This window comes from Chelonia mydas, chromosome 3, assembly GCF_015237465.2.
Source record: "Chelonia mydas isolate rCheMyd1 chromosome 3, rCheMyd1.pri.v2, whole genome shotgun sequence".
Classification (NCBI taxonomy): Eukaryota; Metazoa; Chordata; order Testudines; family Cheloniidae; genus Chelonia; species Chelonia mydas.
This window is the reverse complement of record NC_057851.1, coordinates 140,805,175-140,821,870: the sequence shown is the minus strand read 5'-3', so window position 1 is coordinate 140,821,870 and position 16,696 is coordinate 140,805,175. Positions and strand designations below refer to the sequence as shown.

The 16,696-nt window shown below is 38.1% G+C and overlaps 2 protein-coding genes across 3 annotated transcripts in view; one reads left to right on the top strand and one right to left on the bottom strand.

Annotated features, from left to right (window-relative positions):
• STRN (striatin) overlaps positions 1 to 9,470 on the top strand; it is a 107,616-nt gene extending 98,146 nt beyond the window's left edge. For both annotated transcript variants that reach the window (XM_037895432.2, XM_037895431.2), the window contains one exon: positions 86 to 9,470. In XM_037895432.2, the coding sequence (XP_037751360.1) occupies positions 86 to 255 (170 nt within the window). In that variant the 3' untranslated portion in view covers positions 256 to 9,470. The remainder of the gene's footprint in view (positions 1 to 85) is intronic.
• Positions 9,471 to 12,919: 3,449 nt separating this feature from the next.
• VIT (vitrin) overlaps positions 12,920 to 16,696 on the bottom strand; it is an 83,110-nt gene continuing 79,333 nt past the window's right edge. Inside the window, exon 18 of the mRNA XM_027820464.3 lies at positions 12,920 to 15,967. Within this exon, the coding sequence (XP_027676265.2) occupies positions 15,789 to 15,967 (179 nt within the window). The 3' untranslated portion in view covers positions 12,920 to 15,788. The remainder of the gene's footprint in view (positions 15,968 to 16,696) is intronic.

Genomic DNA, 16,696 nt, shown 5'->3' with positions numbered 1-16,696 from the left:
ATCAAATGTTAACCTCTTCCTTTATCATAATAACTTTAATGTTTATTACCATTAAGAAAACATATTTCCATCTTTCTCTATGTAGGTCATGACTGTTCAATTCGCTTATGGAACCTTGAAAGCAAAACCTGTATTCAAGAATTTACTGCTCATCGCAAAAAATTTGATGAGTCTATTCATGATGTGGCATTTCACCCATCCAAATGTTATATTGCCAGTGCAGGAGCAGATGCTCTGGCTAAGGTCTTCGTATGACACAGTGCTTCCCTTTCAGCTCTAGCTCTTGTACATTTAACCAGATGCACAAAAGAGAGGAAGACATGAGCAAGAATCTTCATTTCCTACCCTGAAATTAAGAGAACGTTTGTAATGGTTTAGTTTTTGCAGGGTGCTCTTTTCTAAATTAAGGTTTCTTCAGGTTTCTGTGAACTCAGCTGGTGCTGAGAGCTTGGATACTCTGTTTCAAATGTCAGCAAAAGAAATGCTTTTATTTCTGAGGGTGTGAATATTTGTCCAGGCAGGCCTTGGGCGAAACTAGGTCTCTGTATTCTCTGCTAATAAAGTGGGACACTAGAGGGATGATCAAGTAAATAGGTGGCCTGAGTGCTGCAGGGAGAGGGGAGCGGAACTTCCAAGTGTTTCTCATCAAGGAATCTTATAAACGGCATACTTTAAATTAAGTAACCTAAAAAGGTGACCATTCACATGCCCATTGGGCTACCATATGAATTTCACTTGTTCATCCCTTTGGTATTAATGACTAGATGGTGTTTAGAGGAAAGTAGCTGATAATTAATCTCAGCCCACTTGGCTGCTAGCATAAGATAAATTTGGTTAAAAGGAAAAAATTACTAAATTTTAAAAATTATTAATGCAGTAATGTTTTGTTCAATTTATTATGTTATACAGCAAATATTTAGTTTACAGAAAATGTATACGTTTTATTAATTTTGTGAAAGAATGTGATAGCAAGTGGCTAGAAGCTTAGGCCATAGTCTAATCACAATTAAGGAGACAGGCTGAAACAGTCTGTATATACTGTAATAAGGGATTTAATTTATTCAAATGTATAATACTGTTTATTGTTGGAGGTCAGGCACAAGAAATTGTAATAAAAGTTCCCACAGCAACCTCTAGCATAGTTTAGCCAACACATCTTCATTTCTTCCCGTTCCTACAAAAAAGGGTGCCACTGTGGATGAAAATCATGATTTCATTTTAAGAATAAACGTGGATTCATAGTGCTCTGTGTGAGTCTTGCTATCAGATTAATGCAGTGGGTGCCTTTACAAAGTTCCACCAGTTTTAAAGATTCTACTAGTTCTAGAGAGATTCCCTAACTTTCAAACCGTTGGAACTTTTGAGATGTTCCCCCTGTATGGGGCATGCTGTGCCACTGATCTTTAAAGTGCGGTTATGTGAAAAGTGACCGTTTAAAAATGGCACCTTTTTACTCAGCAGATCTGATCCCTCACTATATTCAGTTTACTATTCAGTATATTTGTTTACTTTCATGACAGAAATAAGTTTGGTGGTTTTTAGTCCTGTTGTCCCTGAAGGGCCATCGCAGGTGAGAAAGAGTAAGGTGGAGTGTATTCTACTGGGAACCATCAGACGTTGTTACCTTTCTGTAAATCCATTTAAGGCAGTGGTGTCCTCAGATCCACTTGTGGAGTGTAGTTAGTTCTGTAGATTCTTTATTACTGGTGATGATGTGAGAAGGAAAGAACCCAGCCTGACTCTCAAATCTCAGGTTGAGTTTGGCTAGAAGTTAATAAAGAAATCTTTTCTTGTAAACTGACGCTTTGGAAATAGGAGTCATTGAAACACAGTAAACATAGGACACAATGCTATTTTTAGAGTGACTGTTCAGAGCAGAACCACACTTAGGCAGAACTCCCCATTGATTACCATAGGGAGTTCAATGTCACTCTATTGCTTTATGATAAAAAGTTGCCCTGAACTGTTTGAGCCTGCAGTGTATTATATTTAATGTTAAATACCCTGGAATACCTTTTACTGCTCAGCATATTCAGATATTTCAGTTTGTGATACTGATGTACAATATATTTGCATTAAATAACATTAGAATTTTACCACTAAACAGATTACTATAATAACTCAAATTATTTAGTTTTATATGATAAAAAGGGGAAATCTGGCTGCAAAACTGAGCATTCAACTTTGTGAAAAGTCATTTGTGTACTTGACTTGTTCTTTCAGTGTCATTATTTTATTTCTTTTTGGAAAGGAAATTACAAAGATTTATTTGAAAAATTCTAAAAGTTATGTATATTATAGATGTGTATATATATATTGTAAACATGTATTAAATCTGTCTTGTAAGGGAAGACTTCATGGGTGCATTTTAATGTTTTAGTATTAAGAGTTCTCAGTTTGTGTATACAAAGGATGTTGATAAGTATGAAATGAATGTTGTGCTGTTTGCTTACAAAATATAATACATAGTTACAGGTGTTTAGATTGCTGTACATAAAACTAATAGGCCAGCATGCTTGTTTTTAAAGACTGTCATTCTAACTGATTAAAAGTTGAATGTAAGAAAAAGTGGATAGTCAAATGTGAATTGAAAGATGTTCCATTCTTACTGTTGAGCTCTTGCTCAAACTGAAAAGTGAATCTTTTAAAGCTGGCAATAGCTAGAAGATGAGGTGCCTTTAAAAAAACAAATGTAGCCTTACAAAGAGGTTGTGGAGTATATATTTTTGTGCTGGTCTTCATAATTGATGTTAATGTCTTTTTTACTGTATCTGCTCACGTACTTGCGGGACTGCAGGATACTGTGCATGAGCCTGTCAGCTCATCTGAACATCATCATAGAAGTTAAGGATGGAAAAGACTGTTTAGGCAGTTTAGTTCATCAGCCTGACAAAGTGGGATTGTTACCCTATTGTGCATTTTCATAGTGTTTTGACCAGTGAGGTTTTATATATGTCCCAAATGATTAGGCTTTCATTACTTCCCTTGGAAGACTACTCCAATGCTTAGGTATCTCACTATCGGAAAGTTTTACCTGGTATTCAGTCTAAATATTTATTTTCTTAATTTCATCACATTATTCCAAATTATAGTCCTTTGTACTGAATAGTTCCTCTCCATGCTTGGTATTTACACCCTGAAGGTATCTGTAGATGCTTATCATATCCCTTCCTTAATTGTCTCTTAGGCAAGCTATACATGTTAGCTCTTTTCATTTTTTTCCTTACAAGTCAACTCTCTACAACCCCTGATCATTTCAGCCCTTTCAGTTTGTCAGTTTATTTCTTCATAACTTGCTGTCCAAAACTGTGAACACACCATTCCAGATGCAGTGCCATCAGTACTAGTGTAGAGAGGGTCTGTTAACCTCTGTGTTCTGTGATGTGATGCTTCTGCTCACGCAGCCCAAAATTGTATTGGCCTTTTTGCTGCTGTGTCAGATCGCAAACTCAAATCTTAATTGTATCTGCCATCTTCTTTAGACAATTTTCAGCATTATTGCTTCCCAGGTTGTTGTTTCTTCTTTAGTTATGTGCAGCTCCTCCCGATTCAGTATAGTCTGTAAATTTCGTTAATGTGTATTGGCCACTAATGAAAATATTCATAGGATTGGACCCAACTCCGATCCTTGCAGTATTTCCACTAAAATTTCCATATCCGTGATGCATTACATTCTGCCATTATGCTATTTCCACAACAAGTTCACATGGCAATTTTGTAGTATTATTTCATAGAAATTTCAGTGTAAGTTAACCTGTTACTAATTTTTGTTTTTAGTAAAGTCCAGTTGAAAGGAGAAACTGCAACCCCTTTATCTGGTGAAAATGATCTAATAGGCTTAAACATCCTCCTTTTCACTTCCAATTTACAAAGATAAACCATATGCTATTTTTGTGTGGTTATGATTCGGCTGACTAAAATACTTTCTTGTGCAAAAGGATTAGACTCGTTTGGGACACACCTTGGATTAAGTATTATGGGAAATATTTCCTTCACTTTTATAGTGTCTTAGTCACTGCATTTTTTTTTTTTTTTTTGGTACCTTAAAGACAAACCTCTGTGACATGCCAAGTAAAATCCTAATCAGAGTGTTCAAATGTCTTTTTCATTTATATTGTTTATAAAAGTTACCTAGGACTACCGTGATTTTCAGATCACATTTAAGTTTAATTCATTCAATAAAAAAACATTTTCTTTAGAAAGGTTTAGAGTAGCAGCCGTGTTAGTCTGTATCCGCAAAAAGAACAGGAATACTTGTGGCACCTTAGAGACTAACAAATTTATTAGAAATAAACTTCATTTCCTATAGTTGTTTTTTAGGATGCAGTGTGTGATTAAAGTAATGTTACAGCTTAAGTATTCCCAAGCGTAATACGGTTGAGTTACTAAGTGTGTAATTGTTCAGTATTCAGCTTTGTAATTAAACCATAACCATAGATGTAGAAGGTGCAAATTCCACATAAATAAAAACTTGTCCTTTTCAATAAATAAAATCTAAAGTAATTAAACACATACTACTTTCAATACATCAGTGTGAACTCATCCCAAATGTTTCTAATTCTCAGCTACTTCAACCATTTAACCACAAACCATGCATTAATGTAAAATACATGCATCATTTTTTGATAGGAGCACTGGATTACAAGCACGTTACTAGAATCCATCCTAAAGGAAACCAAAAATTCATTAGCAAGCATAAACGTCATATCTCGCATCTTTTTCAAGCACTTCTAAAGACTTTTATATAATGAATGTCAACTTGTATGAAGTCTGCCTATCACTGATTGCAGGATATTTTAAGACCCAATTTTAAATTCTAAATTTTGCCCTTTTGTGCCAAAGTAGAAGTATAGTTTGGTCAAATAGTAAAACATACCACTAGAGAAGGGGTAGCAAGAGATTTGTGGTATCTTATAACAAAATCTTTGAAAATAAAATGGTGTTTTGTTTTAATTTATTTTTCATATATAAGATCCAATCTAACTTTGACACACTCCTCAGAGACTTCAGTGTGACCACACATGAGCTTCAAATTAAGCACATATGTAAGAATTTGCAGTATCAGGCCATAAAGATATTAATAGGTGACTTGTTCTCATGTACTGTGATAGGATTAGAACTTAATCACAAAGGAGGGAGTGCAGGACCAGTTTTCAGCCTTATTTCTGAATGCCCATGATTTTGCGGATTTAGGTCACGACCTCAATGTTATATAAATAATTATGGTATTTTTGCATTTAATTCATTATAAACAATCCATTCCATACAAATAAATGCACTGTCAATGCCATTCTAAGCTTAGCTTTGGAAACTTTGCTTTATTTCCAGTGTGATCACAAGTGTCTTTGCCATTTTACCATGTTACTAAATGATGCTACCGCTTTTTCTTTATTTTGACATGCAAATAAGGTATGAATGGGAACAGTGATTCAAAGATATTTCATGAGTCAGTTTATGAACATGTATATATTTCAGATAGGTGAAATGGAACTCTTCATTAAATCGGGAAAATACAAAATGGAAATAACTGTGGAAACTAACTACAATACAACATTTAAAAATACATTCTGAAATTTGATGCTGCTAAATGGAAAATTATTTGGCCACAACTACTAAAAAGGGAAAATCAGACCATGACATTAAGATAGATGAACATACAGTATTGTTGTTAGGAAAATTTATAATTTGTAACATAGTTAATTCATTTTACCTCTTGGACCTTTCCTGATGGTGAGCTTCAGAGCTACAGTCAAATTAACTACTTCTCTCTTGAGTGGCATAGAGTAACTCTGTAGTAAGGTTTTAGTTTTGTTTTTGTTTTATTTTTTGAAATCTATTGCTCTTCCCTGAGGCAAATGTTTTGGATAGTTCCCCTGTCCCATAAGGAGTTGAGAATTTACCATTTACTCTGACTTTTGCTGTGTATTTTTTTGGCGGAGGCTACACTGAAAAGTGACATAACTTCTGTGGTATACATGGATTTAGGTTTATAGAACAACACTGTTAACTATAAATTGCACGTAATCTGCTAATCAAACCCCTTGCAATGTCAGGTACTACTCAGCATGACTAAGGGTAACAATAGTAAGGTAGTAGACAACATTTTTCCCATCAGCCTGCCTGTGGGGTATGTCTACAAACTAGAAAAATGGTAGTTGGAGGGAAACTGAATTTTGAAGGGTGGCCTGACATGAAATGGAAGAAAATGGGGAAAGCTTAGGGGTGGTGAAAAATTAAGGCATGAGCCCGATCAAACCCCTATGTTTAAGTGATCCTTACTCAGGCAAGTACTCCTGTTCAGTCAATGGGTCTGCTCCTGTTAGTGAAAATCTTGCGAAATGATGACTTTTCCTTGTTTACTAACAACTATTTGCTGAGTAGCCACCTTTTTCATGGTCTTGTTTGTTCTTACCATTTGAATCTCTTCCATAAACTATACATTCACGGAGCCTTAAAATCCCATCTGTTTTTGACTTCCTGCTTTGGAGGGTGAATTGCATTGATTAAGAGCGACTTCCTGTTTGGACACTTTTCCTGAAGGACAGGTGGGATTTCAGGTCTATAGGACTACAGCATCTGAGTTTTCATTATTTAGAATGAAAAAGCTTTTTTGGACCTACTTATTTTTAATTTTAGTTTCTGATTCTAGTGAATTTTCTTATTATTTTTTTTATCCTACCTGCTGACTTAATTTTGTTGCTTAAAGTCTGTTTGAAGCCTGAGAAGTACTGTACAATGTAAGACCGTACTTTAAGATTCTGTTCTCAGTATAAATCCCTTTGAACGATGCAATGAGGGTTCGAATCTGGTGTTTGCAGTGTCGTTGTAGTCGTGTTGGTCCCAGGATAGACAAAGGGGCGAGGTAATATCTTTTACTGGACTAACATCTGTGGGTGAAAGAGACATTTTTTTCTTTTCTACTTTTTCTTCAGATCCTGATGAAGTGCTTGGGGTAGCTTGAATGCTTCTTTCTTTCACCCACAGAAGTCGGTCCAGTAAAAGATTTTACATCACACACCTGGTTTTAATCTCGCTTATTTTCAGTAAAGATACTTTGTCGCCATGGACAAACCAATCCATACTGTAGCTAGATTAAAAAATATGCTTTAATGCAGGTCTCTACTGGAGCTAGTGTGATATTTTTTAAACCAATTTGACGCTGTCTACACTGCCAAGCTTTGTTATGACACAGTAAGACCACAAGCATGTTTACCCCATGCTTAAGCATGTATTTTAAACTGTTCAAAGCCCTGTGCTGACAAGGCCTAAAAGTCCTGTTTGTTTGCATTCATTCACCTTGAATTGCAGGCTCCCAAAATTACTTGCTCAGAGTCTGAGAAATCCTTGGTCCTAGCACCAGAGTCTTAAGCTGAAAGGTTAAAAAAAGAATTACACAGCTGGATTTGTACTTTTCTAAAAGGGAAGGGATAATTTCTTGCCAAACCAAATAGATTCATTACTTTTGTGGCTTACTTACTAAAAGCAGCCAAAAATATTGTATAAGGGATAAATGATGGACTTCAGGCTGACATTTTTTCATTAAGAATTTATTTTTGTATTCTATCTTTCATTGAAATTTTGGTCTTTACATGTAGTTTGTTTTTTCAAATGTAGAGCTCCCAAAATTATGTTATTTCATCTCAGTCAAGCATTTACAACAAACATAAACAGATTTCAGGGATATCGCTTCAGCATTAGCAATCTGGAGCAATTTACTTTTGAAAATACAAAAAGAGTACGTTAACAAGTAACATTTTGTAGCTTTGGAGCCTGACTGGATTGACAGGGAGTCTTGTACTACATGCAGTGGTTTCCTTAAATCATGCATCTCAGCAACTTGTAGAAGAATACAGGATGATAAAACTATTATTCAGTGTAATATTTTCTATTAATTATAGGTATAATAACTTCTTAACATGGATATTCATGTTCAGCACTGCTTGCAGTGTATTTTGCATGAATATCTTCAATTGGTTTCTTAAAGAGGCACTCAAGTTAAAACAGTCTTTCAAAGAAATTTCTTTGCCTCTGGAACTAATACTACGCATAGTTAAAACTGAAGTAATTTTAAATATGTTTCACTGTTAATGCAGTTTGTTTCTTGTTTTGATTCCTGTACTTCATTTTTTTCCTAAAACAAAAACTATATTTGGGACCAAAGCTATTTGGTAATGCCCCTTTTAAAATATAGATAGGATTGCCAATTTTGGCTGAACATATTCCTGGAAGCTTGCTCACATGACATAATCTTTCATTCAAGATTAATTTTTAATTTCTGGAGACTCCAGGTCAATCCTGGAGGGTTGGCAACCCAGATTACAGGTGGTGACTACAAAATATTAGTGACTATAGCTGTCACATTCCTAAGTCTGTACTTTGTGTAGCTCGTATGAAAATTGAAGTGAAAGGGTGCAAGAGTAATGTGGGAAACACATCCTTGAAACACATCCTTGAAAACAATTAACAAGGAGAAAGATTGAGCATGCATGTTACTTTGGGGTTCTTATGTTGCGCACTTGTGAGTGTCCTGAATGACTACTTTGGTGTAACAGTATCAGACTGCAGGTGCTTTGTGAAATGGTGGCTCAGATGGAAAATATCTATTTGTTGAGTAATTCTGTTGGCTTGTCAATTTGTGTCTATGGTTTAGTATGAGATTATGTAAAAGTTATATAACCATGCTGATTTGGTGGTATATGCTACTCTTTTGTACACAGTGAATTAATTATTTTAAAAGTGATATATCCATTTTTTAAATTTGCAAAGTAACTAGTTCTCCCAATAATAAGAATCCATAAATTGCAAATGTTCTATAATGTCAAAAGGATTTTGCATTCATTGGGGAAAATCTAACTGCTTGTGTTAATCCCTACAAAATTTGAGATGCTTTTACCGTCAAACAGACCAGAAGTTTTTTGTATTAGAATGAAAGCATTGTATTATCAGTTAAAAGTTTAATATTGTGTCAGAGCTTCAGAATTCATTTTCAGAATCCTAGACATACATACAAAACTGCAAAATTTGAAAAGTCACAGGGCAGTCGTTTAAAACCTATTTGTGTATTTTGGGACATCTCAATAGGAGCTCTCTAATTTTTCTGTTTTTATGAACTGCAATGAAACTATTGGTTGTAGAACGTATTGGGTCAATTGTGTTTAAAGTTACGTTTGCTTGTCTGATAAGCCAAGTATGTCATTAAAATTATATAGATCTGCTTATATTGATGTGCAATTTAAAATGAGATAACATTGAGGTAATCATGTAGGTATTTATATTGATATGGCAGTAGTGAAGTGGGATATCTGTATACTGTACCCACATTCTGGCCTGAGCAAAATCACATGGACTTCCAGAAATAAGCAATGGTTTTTAAGAGCAGCTTTATTTAATGTTGCAGCAGCAAGTAAATGTTATTTGTATCATATACTTGTACATGTAAATTGGGTGCTAATAAATACTATTTTTCAACATTTTGTAGTGTCCATATTTTTGCCTCATAAGAAATATATAAGCATATAGAGTGTGGGGACACCCCAAAAGAGCCCTACAGATGTATATGAGCACATTCCATTGTGGGCCATGTTAGTATCATCTGAATTTTCCTTTTAAATTTGACCTTTACAAAAGCAGTTCTTCTATTCCTGGGCCAAATATTATCTCCCTTTCCATTCTTTGTACTTGGTCTACATTTCCATATGCTGTTGTTTATGACTATGCCATCTTGACATCCGTGGCACCGTACCACTTATGCAATCTGAATGCACACAGCGCTTAGTGTCTTCACTGGGAGTTAGAGACACATTATTCCAACAGAGCAAATGCCTTTGTGTTGAGGGTTGATTATCACAGAGTGATGCAGTGATCTTGGGAGTAAGACAATGTGCTTCAACCTTACTTTCTCTAACATAAACAGACAGTAGCATGTACATTTTAAAAATGTGTACACACAATTCTCCCCCTATGGAGGGGATGATAGAGAATGAATCACACAGGACAGAGGTCAGTCATGTTGCTTAATGCACTACTGGCAGATGCTCAGTGAAGAGAATGGTATAAAATTCTGTATGTAATTGAACAGAAAAACTTGTTAGCAAACGCATCCTGTTTCCTCTGAGTTCAGAGTAGGATAGCGAAGAGCCCGAGCCTCCTTTCAGTGGCTGGGAGAATTGTCACTTTTCCCAATCCCCTCCACTGTAGGAAAACAGGAATTGCTAGAATGGAACAAAGGTGTGTCTAGTCCCTATCCTGTCTCCAGCAATGGCCAGTATCCGATGTTTCAGTGGAAAGTGTAAAATGCTCTTATGTACAATTTAGCAGTAATCTGCCTACATGGGAAAGTTTCTTCCAAAGCCAACTACAAACTGTCAGAGCGTTATGAACCGAAGCATAAGGGTTTATATCCCTTATTAATGGTTGTAGTAGGTGCATAGTCTTATTGGCCATGAGAACAAAAAATGCCATTAATGTTAAGGTTGGTAGTAAGTGTGTGTATACAATGGAAATTTTAAAAGTGTGGAACAAAAATTATCTGTCTTTTTAATAATTGCAGGATTAAAAGTTAATCTAGGCAACGTTTAGTAGACCCCAGAAAGAAGGATGAACTGCTGTAGAAGCAGGAAGAGCATACCCACCTACCCTGCCCTTCAGTATGACTAAGAGCTAGTTGTAAACAATGTGGCTGGGACATTGGTAAATCTGTAATGTCCCCCAAGGCTCGGTCCTGTCACTTGTTCTGTTTAACAAGTAGGTACAGCTACATGGGGAGAATGAGACTTTATGGGCTATAAATAATGCCATCAGCCATGTAGATGACTCATCAAGCATAGACAGTTTTGTACTGCTGCTGTCCCACTGCCTGGTACATTTAAGAACCTGAATGAAAAATAGCTGGCTCAAGTTCTGTCCAGAAATGAGAGAACTGATGCTAATAGGCAGAGGGAAGTTGTTTAAGGAGCTAGCAGTTACCGTGATCTTGCTCTTGAGAGAGAGAGTGTCCATTTTATGGCTTACGGTGGTGCACAGCCTGGAAGTCCTCCCCCTTCCCCTCCCCACTATTTTGGGTGCTCGGATAGCAGCAGTAATGAGGAATGCTTTCTTTCCACTTAGGCTGGGCAGGAGACTCTGGATGTGGACCTGGCTATGGTGATCCATGCTCTGGTGACATGAAGAAAGGACTTTCTCATGGCCCCTATTGGGCTAGCTACTTCCAAAAGCTTCCCTAATCACTGGGAATGTATTACTCCAATATTTCATACAATGCAAGAGCTGCAATGAGCATGGAGAAGGGAAAATGGGTCTGCCCGTCTCTTACAGGAGCAGCAATCGTGGGGATCTTTTCCCAAATATGAAAGCAGTGAATAGGGAATACGAAGGCCCCCATCTGAAAGCTTACCACCAGCCTTGGTAGCTGAATCCCCACAGAGCAACAGCAATTCGGGGTCTCCTCCCCATTCCAGCCAGCCACCCAAGTGGTCACTGCAGAGCAGTGGGCCACTGGCCAAAGGGTTAGCGGGGAGTCCCAGCCCATCCAATATCTCCAACCCCACTTCCTGGTCCATGTGGAAGGCAGTGGTGGATCCACCATCATTTCCCTCCCCACAAAGTCCAAGGGAGGCAGTAAGGAATCTGCACTTCTGGCCCAGCAGTGGCTTCTCCACCCAGGCTGCACGCTACAGGAATTAAAAGGAAGGGGTATTTTGTGGGGCAGTGAGGCAGTCTGCTCCACATGCTTTGAGCTGTATGGGACATCACTCTCATGGGCCCCAGGCACAGAACCACTTCTGCCCAGAGCCAACTGTGCCCATAGTACACGCACACCACTCCTTTTAGTCTTGCACAGACCCCCCTCCACCTGAAACACACACTGGGATTGTATTCTGATAAGAGGGCTTGAATCTACCCGATCCCTCTTATTAAGGTCATCTCGGTTTCATATCAAGTATTTGCTGTGGCAAGTCCTGGTGGGGGACATGAGGTATTAGGTGAGTGTGGCTGGTGTGCATGGGAAGGGGGAGCAGCAGGTCCCCCTGTGCCGTCCATAGGAACAGGGTAGTATCCCTTTTAAAAAGTTGGTGAGCTTTTCAGTGGCACTCACCATGGTGGTAGAAGCCACCGGCAGTCAGGCAGACCAGATGTATGCTATAGTGAGGCCTTGCGTGTGTGCATGTAATTAGTAAACACATCTATTGGGACCAAGCTATTCCCAGGTGATTTCTTTATGTTCTGGGAGATTGTCTGTCTAGCTGCTGTGGCACCTAATGCTGCTAAGCCCACCATTAGTTGCTACTGTGTACTCAGTGAGCCCAGTCAGCAAGGCTGCAGAAAGCATATATATCACTAAGGTACTGGTTACATGCATGAGTTATGATCTCTAGTGGCTAGCTCACAAAAGGATAAGGAGCTGCTGCTATCAGCTAAGGGAGTTTTCCTTCAGATCAGATGACAGATCCTGTGCTTTTGGAGCTGAGACACTAAGGGCTAGATTTTTAAAGGTAGTTAGGTGACTTAATGGGAGTTAGATACCTAAATATCTTTGACAACTGGCCCTGAGGCTCTTATCCCAGCTCTACATGGGTGTCTAGTTTATCTAGTAACACTTAGCTTTTAGCCATACACGGTTTCATTGCAGCAATGGAGTCAAATGTGTCATAGCCACCCACTTGGAAACCATGGGGGTTTCCACACCATTCAGGTCTCGGAGGTCCACAGCTTTCACACGGATGTGTCCTAAAGATCCTCAGGCGCTATGTGAGACATGTTTCACCCCTTGTTCCCTCTGTCCTGACATCAACCTCCATCTCGGGTGCAGCGTATCAAATTCTGCTAGTTTACACAGCTTGGAGTTGACTTCCCCTTCCATGGATCTTTGCAAGATTTGCAGTAATTCAGCCAGGTATGTTCAACATGAAAGCACAGAAACCTTTTTATTTTAACACCTTAGGTCTTGCTGACCTTGATGGTGTCTCTATTTTTAGGAAACCCTTATTTGCATTTTAAAAACTAAAATGCAGTAACAATATTTGGATGTACAGTTTTAAAATATTGTCTTCCATATGCAAGCTGTACTGCATACACCTTTTATGTTTTTTATTGCAAAAGGTTTAGCAACTTGTATTATGAAAAGCTCTTAAAGTAGCTCAGACGTGTTACAAAAGGAACTCTGCTTTCTTCACAAACAAATATACAAGAAAAAAAACTTTTTATGAGACGGTTTACAGATAACTTACTATCCCATGTTTTAACAACACGTTCTTTGCAGGGGCTTTTCAGCAGATGACCTGTACTTTGGTTGCTGTCCAAGGTAAATGTTTTTTAATGTATAAGAGGATATATCTACACTTCTTCTATGCACTGGATTCCCATTGATATCAGTGGTAATTCCACAACTGTAGAATAAGCCCTTATCTTTTAATTTACAGTGTTTATGAAAAAGATACTTAAAATGAGACATTTAAAAACAAAAACAAAAATCACTTTTGGGGAATCTGACAATTTAAGGATCACTTCAAAGACTTAGGCAATGAAATTCTCGTGACATTCAGTCACCATACAAAACAGTTGTTCAATAAGTTTATGGTTTGGGTTTTTTTAAGTGGTTTACCTTGTTGCCTTTTGAAAAATAATCTTGCATGCTTGATATGGAGGATGGTCATTGAACTTTTACACATAAGTGAAGAGCATTTGAAAACCACCATGGTAAATGCTTATCAAGTTTGCTATTTTTTAAGACTAAAATGTTCAAAGAAATGAAAATATGTCCTAACGCATGCAAATTTGCCCTTATTGCTCCTAACTTCATATTCCCATGTTAGACCCCCTGCGCAAAACTGGTCTACTCAGGGTTTATGAATGGTGTCAGAATTTGGGCCAGTGAGGGTACAAAGTGTCTTTGAAGTGTGTGTGTTTTGCTGATGGAAGGCTGCAAAACCTCATCAATGCAATAACTTGATAATCTCCTTGTTCTACTAATTCTATTTCAGGGTATCTGTATTGTGAAGTAATGCATGCCTACAGGCAATCACTCCAGATTGGCACAGATCCCTTCACCTCTGTCTCTGATTAAATGATTTCTTTTGGCTAATTAGGGTTGGAAGGATTGTATTTCTAATGATGTTTTTGAGTAGTAATTAATTTGAATGACATGTTTGCATTCAGATCCTGTTATTTATTCAAAGTGTAGTAGCTATGAGAATTGAGCCACAAAAACTCATTTAATATTTCATCATTAATTTCTTACCCTTTCCTCCCGCCCCCCGGGCATTGTGGACTACAAATTCCAATATCCAGGGAAGTTCATGAACAGTCTTGTTTCTCTCAAGTAATATTTAACTCTTCTCCCCTTTCCCTCCATGAACTGTGATAAACAATGAACATATATTATGAAGTTTTAGTGGGTGAAAAAAATAGATGCCAGCTGACACCAACTAAAGCCCAAGTCTTTCAAGACTTCAGTAATATATCACTTCTGGCATCATTTGCTGAAGATTAGTTCCTCATTTAAGAAGGCAGCATCATAATAGTATAATTGGCTTGGTCAAGCACAATTGACAAGCATACTCTGTGAACCAACAGACACAAAACCAACCCCAAATACTTCATCTACAGTGTGTGTCTCTACCATTGGGAAGTCCTGCTTTTGCCAATGTATAATATCCAATAATACAGTCAGACTGTGTTTCTCTTAAATCCTTAACAAAACAACTCTAGAACAATCTTTTCTCTTCATGCTATTGATCTCCATCCATACTTCAGGGTGAAACCTAAAAGAGGAATGGTTTGGTGATAACGCAGTGGTTCTCAAACTTTTTTCATATTGTGTACCACTTAAGACGGAGGCCCTTCCAATGGTATCTCCTCCCTGAGCCCAGACCCTTCTTGCAGTAACTATCGTGCTTGGACACTGACAATAGGACAACGTTAAGAGGAAAAGATTCTAAATAAACTCCCTCTAATGCAATGGGTGGGGATTCTGGATTCCATGTTCCCAATTTTGTATGTACATCAGCTGCTTCCTCTCCATAGGTGCAGAACTTTATTAAGTTCAGTAAATGCCTGCAGACCCCACTGCTCTAATCTATCCAGGTCACTTTGCAGTTTGGCTCTTTCTCCTGTTAGTATATCAGCTTGAAATTATACCAAATGAAAACCTGTCAGAGAGACATAAAACAGCTGTCCAAGGTTTTAAAAAAAGGTGTTCTGGATTTTGTTGGAAAGCATCTCTGGAAACCCTGAGAGTCCTGGTCTGGACAACAACTAGCAGGAAGCATCACTGCTAGAAGACAGAGATGCTTCACCACTCTGATAGACACAGCTTGGTCTCTAACCGGCAGTGTTCCACAGATCACCAGTGGTCCACAGACCACAGTTTGAGAAGCACTGTGATAGAGAATGTCTTTAAAGAGAGCTTCTGCAATACACAAAGGCCAAATGAAAATGTCCCTGGGATCTACATTGAAAAACCTTTTCAAATCTCTCTTCTGGAAACAAATTTTCAATCTACAAAGCTGAGTCACTTGATTTATCTTTTCAAGGGTTATAACTGTCTTTGTCTATCCAACCAAGTCAGAGTTTTGAAGCCAGAAAAAAAGGTAAAATAAAAATGCCTGTCTACACAGAGCTTTATCATGCATAGGGAATAGAGCTGAAATCAGCTTTAACTGAAAAATGCCAGAGAATAACTCTTCTAGTATTTCTTGGACTCATAGCTGGCATTACTTGTATAGCATTTTGTGTATCTCCTGCATGACACCCAGTGACCCAGCGTTAGTATAATGCTTTGCCTACTTTCATCAGTTCCGGGGTTGTGAATTAAACTCTGTACAAATGTTCTGGATGATCCTAGGAACGAATCTGTAGAGGTGGTCAAATTCATCCACGAAGAAGGAATGTTCTTTATCCGGGTCTGTTGCAATGGCTTCCAGTTCATCCTGGGCTGCCCATGCAATTCCAACAGAATAAGCTATGACCCCTGAAAAGACAACCAGCATTTAAAATGGCCAGGTGTGTTTTGAAATTAATTTTACAAAACCTGCTCCCACAATAAATGTGATGTTCAGGGCATAAAATGAAGGGACCAGACTCTGGGCTGTGGCTTCTGAGAGACATTATAGAAGGTGCAGCCAATGGGCTGCTCTTATGTACAGCAGGCTCTGAAACTGAGTGTTACAGTTAATGTCCCTCCCACCCTCAATACAATGCCTACACTGGGGTCTCTGAAAGGAGCTGCATAGACTCACATACATCAGACCTATGTTTCTTCTGTGCCAGGAAAATTCTCCATGTCCCATTGCTGCTTATTTTACGGCCTCTATGTGAGCGTCCAACAAGAATTGAACCACTTATACAGGCTGAGGTGTGAAGGGCAGTGTCAGCCCTGAAGAATAGGTCTTGCCAACGGCAGAAAGGTGTCAGACAGTAGTAGGCTGTTGCCTGAAAGCCTGGCACAGAATGTGTTTGAACATCCTACACTGAAAGCAAAAGTGAGCTTCATACACACACTTCTTGAATCTGTAGGCCTACAGAAACCCACTGAGCACTGCAACGTGTGAGATACATCCTGTCTGACAAATCTGACTACACTATTTTCTTACGGGCTTCCCATCTGTTTACTCACCCACCTTCATCTTGATTAGCTCTAACAAGGCTATAGCTTAGGATGGTGAGCTGCCCAAAAGTCCATCTACTGCCATAATGCAAG